General features: G+C 38.6%; 1 protein-coding gene across 1 annotated transcript; it reads right to left on the bottom strand.

Moving 5' to 3' along the window:
* Nucleotides 1-5,984: 5,984 nt before the first annotated feature.
* On the bottom strand, nt 5,985-14,129 carry LOC590230. The gene is made up of 5 exons (XM_789840.4): nt 13,761-14,129; nt 10,088-10,318; nt 9,443-9,620; nt 6,714-7,018; nt 5,985-6,155 (listed from the first exon to the last, which is right to left on the bottom strand). The coding sequence occupies exons 1-5, from the start codon at nt 13,837-13,839 to the stop codon at nt 6,082-6,084; spliced, it is 867 nt and encodes a 288-aa protein (XP_794933.4). The 5' UTR covers nt 13,840-14,129; the 3' UTR covers nt 5,985-6,081.
* Between the last annotated feature and the right edge of the window lie 1,198 nt (nt 14,130-15,327).

The raw sequence follows: 15,327 nt of genomic DNA, 5'->3' as shown, positions 1-15,327 counted from the left end.
AAAGTAAGCTATCTATAATTCTAGGCAAACAGTTTTAAATATGAATACTGCACTGTTATATAACATTTTTGGTACTTCAGAAGATTTGTCTTATTTCAAGAAAACTTAAGTCGATTCATCATGCTTTTGTTGCATTACTGTGTATGAATATTGGTGGCATTATGTCACAAATGAGATTTAGTCATTCAATTCAAATATTTCTCAATATTTCTATTGGTGCACCCTACATAGTACATTTTCCTGTAAGAGTCATAGATAGATGATGGAAATATTTATGTATTCCAGCTGTGATCCTCATGAGTCTAACAAAGCTAGAGAAAACTGAATCCATAATTCAGAATGTAGAATTAGTAGACACTTCAAGAATGATAAAAATGTAAAAACTGTAGTGGTTTTTAAAACTCACAAAGTTCTCCTTTTTTTTGTCCTATTTTATTCAATATCTCTGATTTTTCTGCTTTCCTCTAGAGTAGTTTGTTATCAAGGTTACATTTCTCTTTAATGAAGCGATTGTGTTATATACTGTAATTTACACAACACCAGTTTTCATGTACTCCAGAACTACAAGTATGTGATGTATGATTTAAAAACTCTGAAAAATGTTATACATTCATCACCAATCTACTATATAACCAGAAACTACGGAGTACAAGAAATGGTATCAAATTTCACGAGTAGTCCAGTTTAACAAAGGTTTTATGCTGAGCAATGAATGTATTAAACAAGTTATAAAACTACATGTTTGCAATTTGTGTAACCTTCCTTCGAAAAAGGCTGCAGTAAACAATTTGTGAAAGGGTCATGTCTGAAAGTTTGTGGTCCTACAGGACTCACATTGCTTTGGTTGTACAGTAATACATACATTGTATATACAGTATGTTTCAATTTTGTCAAAACACAATTATACATTGATAACAACATCTTTATACTTTGAAAGTTGCTCACTTGTTTTACAACTGTTTGGATTGTTTCTATGTTAACAATTTTATCAAGTGTCTTTTTTTTCTTCTTGAAAGCTGAAAAAAAAATCAGGACAGCCGAAAATGAATTGTCTTCCACTTTTTTTTCTTCTTTCTTTTCTTCGGTTCAAACAGGGAATATAGGCAAGAGTTTTGTAGCTTTTACCGGCAGTCTTTTTACAAAAGTTCAATTCTTGAAATGTCTTTCATTTCTTCTGTTAAATTACTAGGAAAGTTGAGTAAAAGGTGGAGAAAAGAAGTGTCGTTTTTTTGCCCATGGTTGAAAAGAGATTGATTTTTCAGGAAGACAACTCTAATGTGTCTTCTTAAGCTAGGCTTGTAGGTATAATGGTAAAAGAGTGGTAAACACCATACAAGAAGAATGTGGTGTGAAAAATAGAAGACCGGTGTAAGTACACATCTCAGATTCAAATCTCAAGTATTAGATACATGTAGCTACATGTATGTTTGTAGGGAAAATGGTAACAATCTGTTCTATTACTGTTTCAGCTGAGCATTGAAGTGTGATGTCATAACTAGCTGATTCTAAAACATTAGTTTTGCTACCTTCCTGCACCATAGATCTATTGTGGCATTTTGTGATGTCACCATTGTAATCTGTATCACATATTTAGATCCTTGGATATTTTTAATGCTGCTATTGTTTATGTTTACTACCAAAAAATAAGAGAGATGTTTGTTGAAGCTTCATTAATATCTGGTGTATGTCACTAATGCTGCATCTCTGATATTCAGTCTCAAGCAGATTAATTCATATTTTTTGAAGTGTTGCGACTCTTGATAAAGATAATAATCTAGTAAGCGTTTGAGCACTTACCATCATTAGCCATCCATACATGTACTTGTATTGAGTGGAAGGTGAAGAGTTGAATTTAAACGTTCCATTTAACGTTTTTTTGTCTATGAAGCAATCTTGACCCAGGTTATCATAATAGGCAAAAGTAGCCAGGTTGTCAGGTGATGTGATTCAAAATTTTATTTCAATATTTAGAAGAAAGAGGAAAGTAGACATTTTGATTACAGAGTACTAAGCTCATTTTCTGAATTGAATCAAGCATCTGTGACTTGTAACCTTTTAGACACAGGTGCAGTGAAGCCTGTGTGTAAAGACCACCAATCACGGGACACGGGAAAAGTGGTCTTTCTAGACAGGTGGTCTTTACGTAAAGGTTTCTTTACTTCATGTTCCAATGACTAACACTATTCAATGGGGAGGGAAAATATGGTCTTTCTAGACAGGTGATCGCTAAAGCAGGTTTCACCGTAGTTATATGTGTGATTGGCTGAACATGTATTCTTGTGTAAATTGTGTGTCCCCAAGCTGAGTAACCCCCCCCCCCCCCCCAAAAAAAAGAAGAAAGATCAAACCTGTGTTATAAGGACCACCAGAAAGGAGACTCAGATATGATCTTTATAGACAGGTCTGAGCAGGTTTTTACTGTATTGAACTAGTGATACCGTTGTCAAATTGGACTAGTTTCTCAGAAGTAGATTAGAATATTTGTACCGTTCATAAGCACCCTTGCTGGAGAAAGAATTCTGTATTTCAGTCGTTATCATATAAACTAAAAAAATACTTATTCCCCGACTATGTAATTGCACAATATACATGTGAATCAATTCTTTGCACCATTCATTTGTTCCCAGCATTCTTTAACGAAAGATCTTAAATACGCTTATTTTTTATTTAGCGTGAATAGTCTAGTTCTTATCCTATTTCTTGTGTATACATAGCTGTACATTATTCTATACTTATTAAGTAAGTTTTGATAATTGATACGAATTATTTGAACTGTAAGTAACACCTGTACATTTTAAGAACTATTTTATTTCGTTATCTGGGGCAATATGATGTATTTATGCCACGTTTTTACATTTATTTGATTTTTATATTAAAAAAATAATCACATGCAAGAAGAAAGGGCTTATCTTCGGTGATAAGCCCGAGTCTAATACAAGTGCACCACATTTCAGTTACTGTGTACCAATGTATGTATCATAGTGCATCTTGTGTTTTTATATTTATACCTACACATGTTTTCTGCTTTTTATGATACATCCATTGCATTGTATTTAATTTTCTGTCATTCTTTTTTTCTTTTTGCCAATCAACTATTTACACTGATGATTTGGTTTCCGTTCCCTTATTTTGGAGAAAATGGAAGTATGTTGTGTCAATGTATAAAGAATAGCCACAGAGTCGTTGTGTTGATAAATAACTATTACACCAGCTTGTGTGTTTATGTAATTATAATAATGTATCATGTAAGTATGCGAATTGTAAAATGTTGTCGTCTTGGAAAGAATGTTTACTGGAGGATGTGCAAAATGATGAAAAAAAGAAAAGCAAGATAGGAAAAATTGAATAAAAAAGTAAAGTTTGGCATTTATACAAGATAAGCCATGACCATGATGCATTGCAGTTTGTTTTGATTTGTCTCCATGGAGAGAGAGAGAGAGAAAGAGAGGGGGAGGGGGAGGGGGAGGGGGAGAGTGGGGTTGGAGGGAGAAGTAGAGAGAGATATGGGAGGGGAGAATCAGAGAGAAAGGGGAGGAGAGAGAAAGAGAGAGGGGAGGGGTAAAAGGGGAAAGAAATAAGAGGAAGGGAGGGAAGGAGAGAGAGGGAGGGGAAAGAGAGAGAGAGACAGAGAAGTTTGAAAGAAAGAGAGATATAAAGGAGTTTGAAAGAGAGAGAGAGAGAGAGAGAAAGGTACAGTATAAAGGAATAACGGATTAAATACAACGCAATTGTAAAAAAAAAAAAAAAAATAATCATATTTGAAAACTTTCCTAACAGTATAGTGGCAAAATATTAATTATTAGCAAGATTATAGTCATTTTTCTTTTTAAATTAAAATTTTGCAACTGGCAGTGTTGTATTTGTTTACCCCATTAATGTTGTTGTGTACACAATGAGGGCTTCAGTTCTCATAAAGGCAAGAACAAATGTAGTCCAGAATCTGCTCGGTGCTTTATATTCCCTACACACTTGATTCAAGTCGCCGAAGAAGGCGTTATCATCGAACTCATAATTACCACCAGCACAGTCTGAGAACTTTTCGCCGGGCGTCCTGCTATAAAGAGACATTAGTCCTAATTTCATGATCACGCCGTCTTAGGCTGGTAGCAAGTAAGTAGAGGGAGGTGGCGTTGGTGTTGGAGATCAAAATTAAATAGGCCAGATTCTGGACTAGAACAAATGAGACAAGACGTAAAGTGGATTTAAAAACACGACAGTCTGGTCAAATGTATTACATGGTAAAACTCCTTCCTACTAGCTGTAGCTTTCACTAAAGAAATAAACTGTTGGTGTTCATTAGAATAGACTTCCAAATAACGACCAATGAAGGAAGGAAATTATTTACCATCAAATATGTGAACTTCCTAAACTTCCAACTAACATATTTTATATCTGAGAAGCTCGGAAGTTAAACGGAATCAATTTTTTGAATGAAAAGAGAAGTAGTCATATTTCTTTGTGTTACACGTTTATAAAATATGTATAAAGATAACTATGAAATAGTCATAGAAAATAATAGACATACGCATGTTAGTATACAAATATACACTGCCTTGAGAGGTTCTGGTTAAAACTATGGGCAAGAGGTGACTCCAATAGTACTATTTGCTGAGAGGCGCAGCCCCGAAGCAAATGGTACTTTTGGAGTCACCGAGGCCCATAGTTTAACCAGTACCTCGAATAGAAGGCATGGTATATTTGATTTATATCCTGCATAAAAAAATTTATTTAAAAAAAAAAAAAAAAAAAAACATTTTTTGGAAAAAACTTAGAACAAAAAAATGTCAATTTTTATCTAAAAAGATTTAAAATATTTTGTTTTCATTAAATTAAGATTTGAAGAAAAAAATTGATTCAATTAAAAAAAAAAAAAAGTCACATTTTTTTTCAACTCCCAAATAGTAAACCAAAATAGTACTCTCATATAGTACTTTCTAAAAATAGGTCAAATATTTTTGGTCATGTGACAAGCTCTCAACCAATCAAAAGCCAACAAATTTTTGATGCAGAATATAATAGGAGACATGCACGGGCAAAGAGATAATAGTTTGGTACCTATTTTGCCCCCATCATCAGCTTTCGATTCCCCTTACTACTAACTTGAAGGGAATAATACGAATAAAATGTAGAAGATTATCAATATTCTTTTTTAAAAGAAATTGAAGTTTATTTACAAACAGTCAAGCCTCCATAATCATGGCCACCCAAGGGAAACATAGAAAGTGGCCGCTATAGAAAGGAAGCCTTTCTAGCCAGGCGCTACAACATGATTATATTTTCTTTCTTGAGGGAAACAAAATACATGACCAAAATAGACAGGTGGTCTTTATAGAGAGGTATATATTTTTCATTTATATCGTTAAAAAATCCAGTATGTACATTTTATAAAGATAATTTGCATATAATTATAAAAAGAATATCTCTTTAATAACGTACTTACATTTTACACATCTTTGTTTTTAAGCTCCTCTTTATATTAGATACAAAACTTCTTTTTTTCCGTAAAGGTTTGAAATAAATTTCTTTTGCCAACCTGGCGTTATGGAGTTCCCCAAGACTGCACTCTGTGTTCGTCTCTATTCACCATGAATGGCGTTCGATGTACAAATAAATACAAGTTGCAGATAACAATCAATCATTCAACAGGACTATTTGCAGAGTTGATGCTACATACGGTATATTAATTCTTTCTCAAAAATACCGTGGTGTTGAATCCGTCGTATAGCAAATATACGTTAACGCACTTTCAATAGTATTGTACATCAAATTTTGGAATGATACTGAACATACATAACCTAATATCATTCTAAATGTAGTACAAAGTATAAGTAGTGGTGTAGATAAAAAGAGACAGGGACACGTGCCCCCCCCCCACCTCCTCCTCGAGCAAAAAGAAAGAAAACTAGCAAGAGAGAGAGATTTTATTTTTTAAAGTGATCTAAAGGGAACGTGAAAGGGATACGTTACGCCCCCCCCCCAAAAAAAAAAAAAAAACCTTGCTGACTTGCATCTCATCTTTGGAGTAAGGCCCGGCCGTGCCTCCCACCCCCCTTATGCCTGGATCCAAGACGGCTACGCCACTCAGTATAATGATAACAAAACCCGTAGGATGACAGTCATAATTAGGGCCAGGCGTCCATCCAGTCTAGGTGATTCTGTGGTGGAAAATATATGATAAATATTACTTTATAGTTTTAAGAAAATTAAAAAAGAGAGAAAGAAACAATATGTTTCTTGATGATGGTATCAAAATGTTGATCACTCTTTATTATACAGGGGTAGTGGGGGTACATTATGTCCGCTTTTGATATCCATTTACTTCTGTTCGATGGTCGTTGATCAGTTGGCATGTTGTCGGCAAATCGGTCGGAAATCGTTTATAATTTTATCGTAGACTGGTGGCTAATATAGGTTTACTAGCTTATTCAAAGTTATGGATGTTTCATACCTAGGGACCTAGTGACAAGTTACTCCATTAACCTCTTATTAATGAAGAAACTACAATACTTAGAATCCAGTCTACAACATGCATAACTTTAGGGTTGGATATAACAACCTTTGTTTAAAAAGTATACATAAAATGTGAATATATTATAGACCGGTTTACTAACATATTCAAATTTTCTTTTCGACCACCTTATTTGCTATTTATATATAATTTTTTAAAGTGTCGGTAATTTTGCACAGAATGGATGAAGAAAAAAATAGCATACCATTTCTAGTATCGTGTTTCGCCGACTTGAGAGCGCGGGTACACCATTTCTTAAGGAGTGTCGTAGCAGTGCACCCTGTGAGACTAGCATCATCCGGGAAACCAGAGAGATCGAAGTCGCCGCCGTTCTTCAACTGGGGGGTGGGTTGCTTCTCAAGTCGTACGCAGATGAAGAAGGGTCGTTTATGACAGACGACCGTCGGGTGGAGGAGAGGGAATCCGACGCTCTCGAAGATGAAGTCCTTTCCTGTCTCGTAGGTCTTTGACATGTCCTCTACGCTCAGGAGTTGATCTTGGTAGTCATACCTGGAAGAAGGGGAGGAGGAGAGGGAGGAGGAGGAGAAGGAGGAGGAGGAGAAGGTGGGAGAGCGGGAGGGAGGGAAAAAGAAGAAGAATATCATTGAGGGTGAAATGGAGGAGGAGAAGCTAAGGGGGGGAGAGGAAGGAGGAGAAGGAAGAGGAGAAGATGGAGTGGGAGAAGGGGAGGAAGAAGGATATCATTTAGAAGGAAAGGGAGGATAAACGAGGGGGTGGAAGAGAGGGAGAAGAAGGAAGAGGAGATGGAAGAGGAAGAGAGTTGGAGGAGAAGGGGTGAAAAGGAAGAGGAGGAGAAAGGAAAGAAGAAGGAGAAGAAGAAGGTGGAGAAGGAGGAGTAGGAGATGGGGAAAGAGAAGGAGAATATCATTGAGGAGGGGAGGAGGAAAAGAAGATGAAAGCGAAGGAGAAGGGGAGGAGGAGAATGAGAAGGAGAGAGGATGTGAATTGAAGAGGGAAGCAAATTAAGCTACCACCATCAAAGAACAATATTTTCATAAGGGTCATCCTAGTTGATCAAAACGGCTCACGATTGAGACCGATAGCTCAGGAGACCGAACGAACCCTCAGAAAATTTTGTCAGAGGTTTTGTCAGACCAACATATCGGTCTCCCGAACTGTTTAACTCCTGGTCCATCGGTCTTCCGCACCCTCTGAAGGGCACTTGTATCCCCGACGCCCCTTCCATCATTGATTGACGATTTCACTTCCCTTGTCGGGGTGTACTCGCTATTCATAAAGACCGCTATTTATAAAAGACTGTTATTCATTTTAGTCACGCGTTTATATGGATAGCGGTCCTTGTGAACAGTGGTCCTTATGAATAGCTAGGCAAATAATTGTCTGTGGTTTGCTCGCTATTTATAAGGGCCGCTATTCATAAAGGACCGCTATTCATTTTATCTCTCGTTATGGATAGCGGTCCTTATGGATAGCAAGCTTGACTCTCCTTGTCAAAGTAGGAAAGTATATTATGGAGACCGGGGGTGGGGGCATTCTTTTTTCCGAAGGTTTGGTGGTTACGGTTCGATGAGGTTCATAATTCCAACAATTCATAATTCTGAAAATGTATAGGCCTAGTGAGTGTCGTGGTATATGCACTTGACTCTCAATCCTAGGGTTGAAGGTTCGAATCACAGCCCGGCACAACCGTGCTGTGGCAAGATATTAATCCACATTTGCCACTCTTCACACAGTTTTAAATGTTTACGTGGCCATCTTTGGGGGTAATAACAATTGCAGGGCCCTCGGGAAAACCAGCATTTTTACTGACGTGGCTACCCTGATTAAATAAGACAAAATTGTAATTATTGATTATTGTTATTGTGTGCATAATTCGAAAGGTTCATAATTCCGAAACACAAGTTTCCTATACTAGGGGTTCAAAATTCCGAAGGTTCGTAATTCTGAAATTTTAAATAGAGTCCTCCGACATTTTCGAAAGTATGAACTAAATCATGAACATGATTTTATTTTCAGAAGGATGAGGAGGAGGAGGAGATTAGGGGAAGGAGGAGGAGGAGAAGAAGAAGAAGAAGAAGAAGAAGAAGAAGAAGAAGAAGAAGAAGAAGAAGAAGAAGAAGAAGAAAAAGAAGAAAAAGAAGAAGGAGGAGAAGAAGAAGAAGAAGAAGAAGAAGAAGAAGAAGAAGAAAGAAGAAGAAGAAGAAGAAGAAGAAGAAGAAGAAGAAGAAGAAGAAGAAGAGAAAGAAGGTTGAAGGAGGAGTAGAAGAAGAAGAGAAGAAGAAGAAGAGGAGGAAGAGGAAGAAGATTGAAGAAAAAGAAGAAGAAAAAGAAGAAGAAGAAGAAGAAGAGGAGGAAAAAGAGGAAGAAGATTGAAGAAGGAGGAGGAGAAGTAGAAGAAGAAGAAGAAGAATGTTGTTAGCTGCAACTTTAGCTCGTTTTCAAGAAAATGGACTAAAGATAAACTGATTTATGAATCACATAACATATCGACTAAATGTATACTCTAAAAGGGAGGGGCATGCTTTAAAAAAAAAAAAAAAAAAAACGATACTTGTATGATGCTTGCCCCAAAGGGTAAGATATGTAATAATATAGGGGACTGTTTATTATGTCATTATGATGTTCACACTGTTGAACATGATGTATGCCCTTAATGAAAAGATATTTAATGATAGATTTTTTTAAAGTCTCTGCAATAGAACGCTTTACTAACATTTCAAATTGTACGGCTTGCATACTTCTTAAAGAAAGGTTATTCTTTGACGAGCTTTTCCCGAGGCTTACCCGATATAGCAACAAATAATGTACGCAGACTGGATTCCACGTATTGTAGTTCATTCATACATAATATGTTAATGGAATGACTCGTCACTAGGTCCACAGGAAAGAAACTTTCATAAATTAAAATATGTTAATAAACCGGTCTACATGTGTTTTGGACGAAGATTTTACCCTTTACTGCTATTGGCATGATGAAGGGCGACCCATCCGCTGAGTTTCCAAAGGCTCTCCCCCTCGACCTTTGTTACTGTTGGGGTCTCTTGAAATTCAATCGGAACCCGAAGCTGGACCAGGTCTTCAATGTGGTCCTGCGAGACCACCAAAGGGGACACTTTCTGGACTAGTACATCTTGGGAAGAATCAGAATCAACATCAATTTGATTAGCGTTTTGCGATCTCATCGCTTACTGAAAGATACTTTGATAAAAATAACAAAAAAAAAGGCAAATTTTAATTATCATCTTTCATCATTATCATGTTTACTTTTATAATAACCATTTCATTTTCATTATCATCATTAATACTACTACCACTACTACTACTACTACGACTCAGGCTCGTACTACTACTACTACTACTACTACGACTACGACTACGAGTACGACTACTAATATTATTGTTATCATATTTTAAGAATTATCATCAACATTATTATTTATAATAATAATAATAATAATAATGATAACAATAATTATTATTATCATTATTATAATTATTATCATCATCATCTATCTTATATCATCTCATATCACATTATATCACAATATTCAATTATACTACATTTTATAAAAGTTTTAAAAAGAAATAGCAACATACTATGGGGACACCTGTGACAGCATTCTCCCGGGTGTTTGACCGGCCTGGCGCAATCGACTGGCTGACAAGTTGTTACCTGACAACTTATATGGGGAACGGTCAAGTCGCAGATGCATAAGGTGCATTCATCAATACGTATTGTTTCTCCTGGAAGATAAGGGGTTCCGCGAAATGGACAAATGTGTGGCTCTACTTCACCAAGAGAGATCGATGAGCTCATCACTCCTATATCTGGAATTGAAACGGTGAATGACTGTGATGATGAAGGGGCTACACTTATTAGGAAAGTACGAGAAGAAGAATAGAAAAAAAAGAAGAAGATGATGATGATGATGATGAAAGAAAAGATGGAGGATAATTATAAGAAGGAGGTGCATAGAAGAGAAGAAAACAAAAAGAAGAAAAGAGGAGAAGAAGAAGGGTGATGAAAAGGAAAAGAAAAAAGAGGAGAAGAAAAGAAGAATAAAGAAGAAGAAGAAGAAAAAAGAGTAGTAGAAGAAAGTGTAGTAGAAGAAGGAGAAGAAGAAGGAGAAGAAGGAGGAGGAGAAAACGGAGGAGGGACAGATGTTTGGCTCTACTCCAGGCGCGGATCCAGGGGGGGGGCCGAGCGGGCCTTGGCCCCCCCCCCCCCGGCAAAAAAAAAAAAAAAAAAAAAAGAGAGAAGAAAGGAAAAGAAGGGAAAGGGAAAGAAAGAAGAGGAAGAAGACAAGAAAAGGGGGAAGAAGGAGATCGGGGGGGGGGGGCGAAAGGGCCTTGCCTCCCAGGCTGTTGCCCCCCCCCCCCAATCAAAAAAATAATAGAGAAGGAAGGAAAGGGAAAGAAAAAAGGAAAATAGGAGATACTGGCGTACTGATAGAGGGGGGGGGGGGGGGGGGGCTTGGGGGAAATCAAATTCAAACGTGTTTTATTTCTAATTCCATAATTGTGGATTACAAATAATGCTGAAATTACATAATTTCCGAGATTTTTCCTCACTTTTTAGTAAATTATACTTTTTTTATGCGTTTGTTGGAAAATGAAAAATTCCTAAATTTACAGCCAGGCAAGAAATATGATTCTTGAGATTCCTACATGTCAAGGCCCGAGGAACGGCGGGAATCGGGAGCCTCGAGCCCCCCCCCCCCCCACACTTTAACAAAAAAAGTATATTAAAGAGAAATAAAAAAAAAAAAGAAAGAGAGCAAGAAAGAAAAAATAGTTAACTGCCAGTGTTAACAAATAAAGAGGCATCAAAATATGATCATCTGACCGTGATTAAATGTCTAAAACCCCTAAGCTTCCGGGGGATCTACCCCCTGGATTCCACCTAGGGCCCTAAGGTGGGCCCTTCGATGCTCATCTGACGGTTATTTAATGCCTAAAACCGCTGATTTTGGGGCGCTCCGCCCCCTGGATCCCACGCCAAATAGTGCCCTGCTAGTGACACAAAATAATAAGGATTATAACAAAATGCTCATCTGACCGTAAATAAACGCCTAAAACCCCTGAGATTCCGGGGCTCTGCCCCCTGGATTCCACCTTGGGCCCTAAGACGGGCCCTTCGATGCTCAGTTGACGGTAATGTAATGCCTAAAACCCCTGATTTTGGGGGGCTTTGTCCCCTTGACCCCACGCCTAAGTGTCCTGCCAGTGTGCCAAAATAATAAGGATTATAAAAAATGCTCATCTGACCGTAATTAAACGCCTAAAAACCCCGAGCTTCCGGGGGCTCCACCGCCTCGACCCCACCAGGGGCCCTAAGGCGGGCCCCTGAATGCTTGTCTGACCGTAATTTATTGCCTTAAACGTCTGATGTGTTAATCTGACCGCAGGCGCGTAGCCAGGGGGGCGGTGGGGGCGGTACCCAAACAATCACCGCCCCCCCCCCTTAAAAAAAAAGAGGAGAGAAAAGGAAGAGGACGTAAAAAGAAAAAGGAGCAGACAAAGAACATCTTTAAAACTCAGACAAAGATTAGTGTAGAGAACGGTACAACGCATCGTCTTCTTTCTCTAATAATTTGATGAAACGTAAAAGCACACGCGCTTCGCGCGGGAGGGGGAAACTGAACTCAGACGAGGATTAAGCATCGAGAACGGTACAACGAATCGTCTTGTTTCTCTAATGATTTAAAGAAATTTAAAAGCTTCCGCGCTTCGCGCAGGAGGGGGGGGGGTGGGACTGAATTTAGACAAGAATTAAGAGTCGAGAACGGTACAACGAATTGTCTTCTTTCTCTAATGATTTAATGAATCGTAAAAGCTTCCGCGCTACGCGCGGGAGGGGGGGGGGGGGTAACTGAATTCAGATGAGGATTATTTTCGAGAACGGTACAACGAATTGTCTTCTTTCTCAAATAATTTAATGAAACGTCAAAGTTCCGCGCTTTGCGCAGGAGGGGTTGGGGGGGGGGGTTGGGACTACATTTAGACAAGAATTAAGAATCGAGAACGGTACAACGAATCGTCTTATTTCACTAATGATTTAATGAATCGTAAAAGCTTCCGCGCTTCGCGCGGGAGGGGCCGGGGGGGGGGGCGAAAATGAATTCAGACTAGGATTATTTTCGAGAACGGTACAACGAATTGTCTTCTTTCTCTAATGATTTAATGAATCGTAAAAGGTTCCGCGCTTCGCGCGGGAGGGGGGAAACTGAATTCAGACGAGGATTAAGAGTCGAGAACTGTACAACGAATCGTCTTCTTTCTCTAATGATTTAATGAATCGTAAAAGCTTCCGCGCTTCGCGCAGGAGGGGCCGGTGAAAATGAATTCAGACGAGGATTATTTTCGAGAACGATACAACGAATAGTCTTGCTAAATATTATTACTCATTGCGGATATAGTATCGAAAATAATATCGCTAGTGATATTCGTTTGTCTCGCAACCATTGCGAGACAAACGAATATCACTAGCGATATTATTTTCGATACGAATAGTCTTCTTTCTCTGATGATTTAATGAATCGTAAAAGCTTCCGCGCTTCGCGCGGGAGGGGGAAAACTGAATTCAGACGAGGATTAAGAGTCGAGAAATGTACAACGAATCGTCTTGTTTCTCTAATGATTTAATGAAACGTAAAAGCTTCCGCGCTTCGCGCGGGAGGGGGGAACCTGTATTCGGACGAGGATTTAGAGTCGAGAACTGTACAACGAATCGTCTTGTTTCTCTAATTATTTAATGAAACGTAAAAGTTTCCGCGCTTCGCGCGGGAGGGGTGAACCTGAATTCAGACGAGAATATTTTCGAGAACGGTACTATGAATCGTGTTCTTTCTCTAATAATTTAATGAAACGTCAAAGCTATCGCGTTTCGAGGAGGAGGGAGGGGCAAACTCGCCCCTCCCTGCACCCACCCCCCCCCCCGCATTACGTTCCAATTTTTGGCTCGCATAATTTCAAATTTGGGCCCCCCCCCCCCCTAAGAAATCCTGGATCCGCGCCTGCTCTACTCCACCATAAGACGACGATGGACATTTTACAGATGCTCACAATGATGAGCACATTACAATGACTTTGGCATCCTACCAGGTACTCATCATTTAACATCTCAGTGGAAAGAGGCAAATGAATATTAATGTCTTGCCAAAGGACGTAATTGCCCGGCTTGGATTCGAACCCTTGACCCTTACGTCCAGTGAATAGGTCATTACACCACGACACCTCCACATGTTTAAGGAGTTTGAAGATTACTTACCTGGCACACAAGAAACCTGATGCGAAAGGAATATCAACCCTCCAAGAACAAGACAGACAAGGTTCACAATCCGAAACATGGTTTCGAAAGTCTGTAAACTCCTAAATTCAGTTAAATGCAGTAACGTGTAAGAGATATAGAAAAGTCAGGCCTCTGTCAAACTCCTTTCGTTAAACTCGATAAACCGAACTTACACACTTACGTCGGGTTCAAAGTTTATGACTCTACAGCATTAGAGACTACTGAAAGTCTAACACTAACTTTTGTTCTCAAACCAAGCTTAAACGATGCAAATATTGTTAGAAAACGGGCACAAGGCGTCAACTGACCACAGTATTATATATTCACAATGAATTGGTGGTTTAGATAGACCAGATGATGGCCTATTTATGGATAGTTATTATTAGGAAATGGTCTTTCTATCCGATCGATAAGAGATTTGAAATTCTTTTGATGGAGCCACAGGGAAAATGAAGTAGTGCAATATGCCACAAAGGAAACAGGGGATATTTATCCGGAAGACAATGGGTTTCATACCTCACTAACTCAGTCAAACCACCTGTCCCTGGATCTAAAGTCACAATAGTTTAACAAATGGAAAACTTATAGCTAAAGAGTATCTGACAACAAACAGGTTTTATTCTACATAAAGTTAAATTTGAAGGAAGAATATACTGTCCGTGTTTCTGGCACACATCTGAACATAATATTCTGTGTCATATTGCTTTGCAAAACAAGTTTTTCGGGGTCATTCACTTCTTATATACACTGAATCTAATATTTATGGTTGTATTACAGATCAGCAACGTATTATTTGTAAGGATTATCTATTTCAACTTTTGTTATTGTGATAAGCTTCCCTGGGAAAGAAAAAAAAGAGACAAACGTCCGGATGTTTGACCTGTCTAAACTATAGTTCACGACATCCGAGAGCTTCAAGTTTGCAGACGGTCAATTTCTCTAAGATTGGAAAAAAATATCAAAATTCTGGCCCTCCAATAGAAAATAAAACCTTAGGGACCTGGATTACCCTAAAACTAAATGGAAGTGGCAGGTCTGGGAGGAGATTGCTCAGTTGGTAAAGTGTCTGCATGTCGAACCAAAGATCATGGGTTCGAATCCAACCCAGGCGGATGACTAAAGCCTGCGTTGTGTGGTAATGTGCCTCTGTCCTGTTTCATAATTATAGACGCAGGCTATGTTACAGTGGAAAACACTCCGTCCCTCGGATAGGACGTTAATAATATTGGACGCCCCTTGTAGAGTAAATTTACCACCTTTGCTCATTAATATAATCCATGGCACTATTCGCATTAAGAGTATAACCCTGGAGCAACTGCACAACCCCAAACAGTTGTATAGGGAGGGGAGACCAAAGGGTTTTATTAATTCAGTTCACTTTTCGCCTCCCAGGCACAAGAGACGCAAAATGATTTTTTAGGCCTAAGTTAAAATATTCTATGGGATAGGGTAACGAAGTCTCTAAGGTAGGCGTACTTTTTGTTCCTTCTTTCAGATACATTTTGCCATGCGTCCCGCCAAAATGCGACCTAGCCGACAGTTGTGA

This window comes from Strongylocentrotus purpuratus, unplaced genomic scaffold (genome assembly GCF_000002235.5).
Source record: "Strongylocentrotus purpuratus isolate Spur 01 unplaced genomic scaffold, Spur_5.0 spur5_scaffold_12, whole genome shotgun sequence".
Classification (NCBI taxonomy): domain Eukaryota; kingdom Metazoa; phylum Echinodermata; class Echinoidea; order Camarodonta; family Strongylocentrotidae; genus Strongylocentrotus; species Strongylocentrotus purpuratus.
Note: the sequence above shows the minus strand (reverse complement) of the source record. Positions and strands in the feature narration are given on the sequence as shown.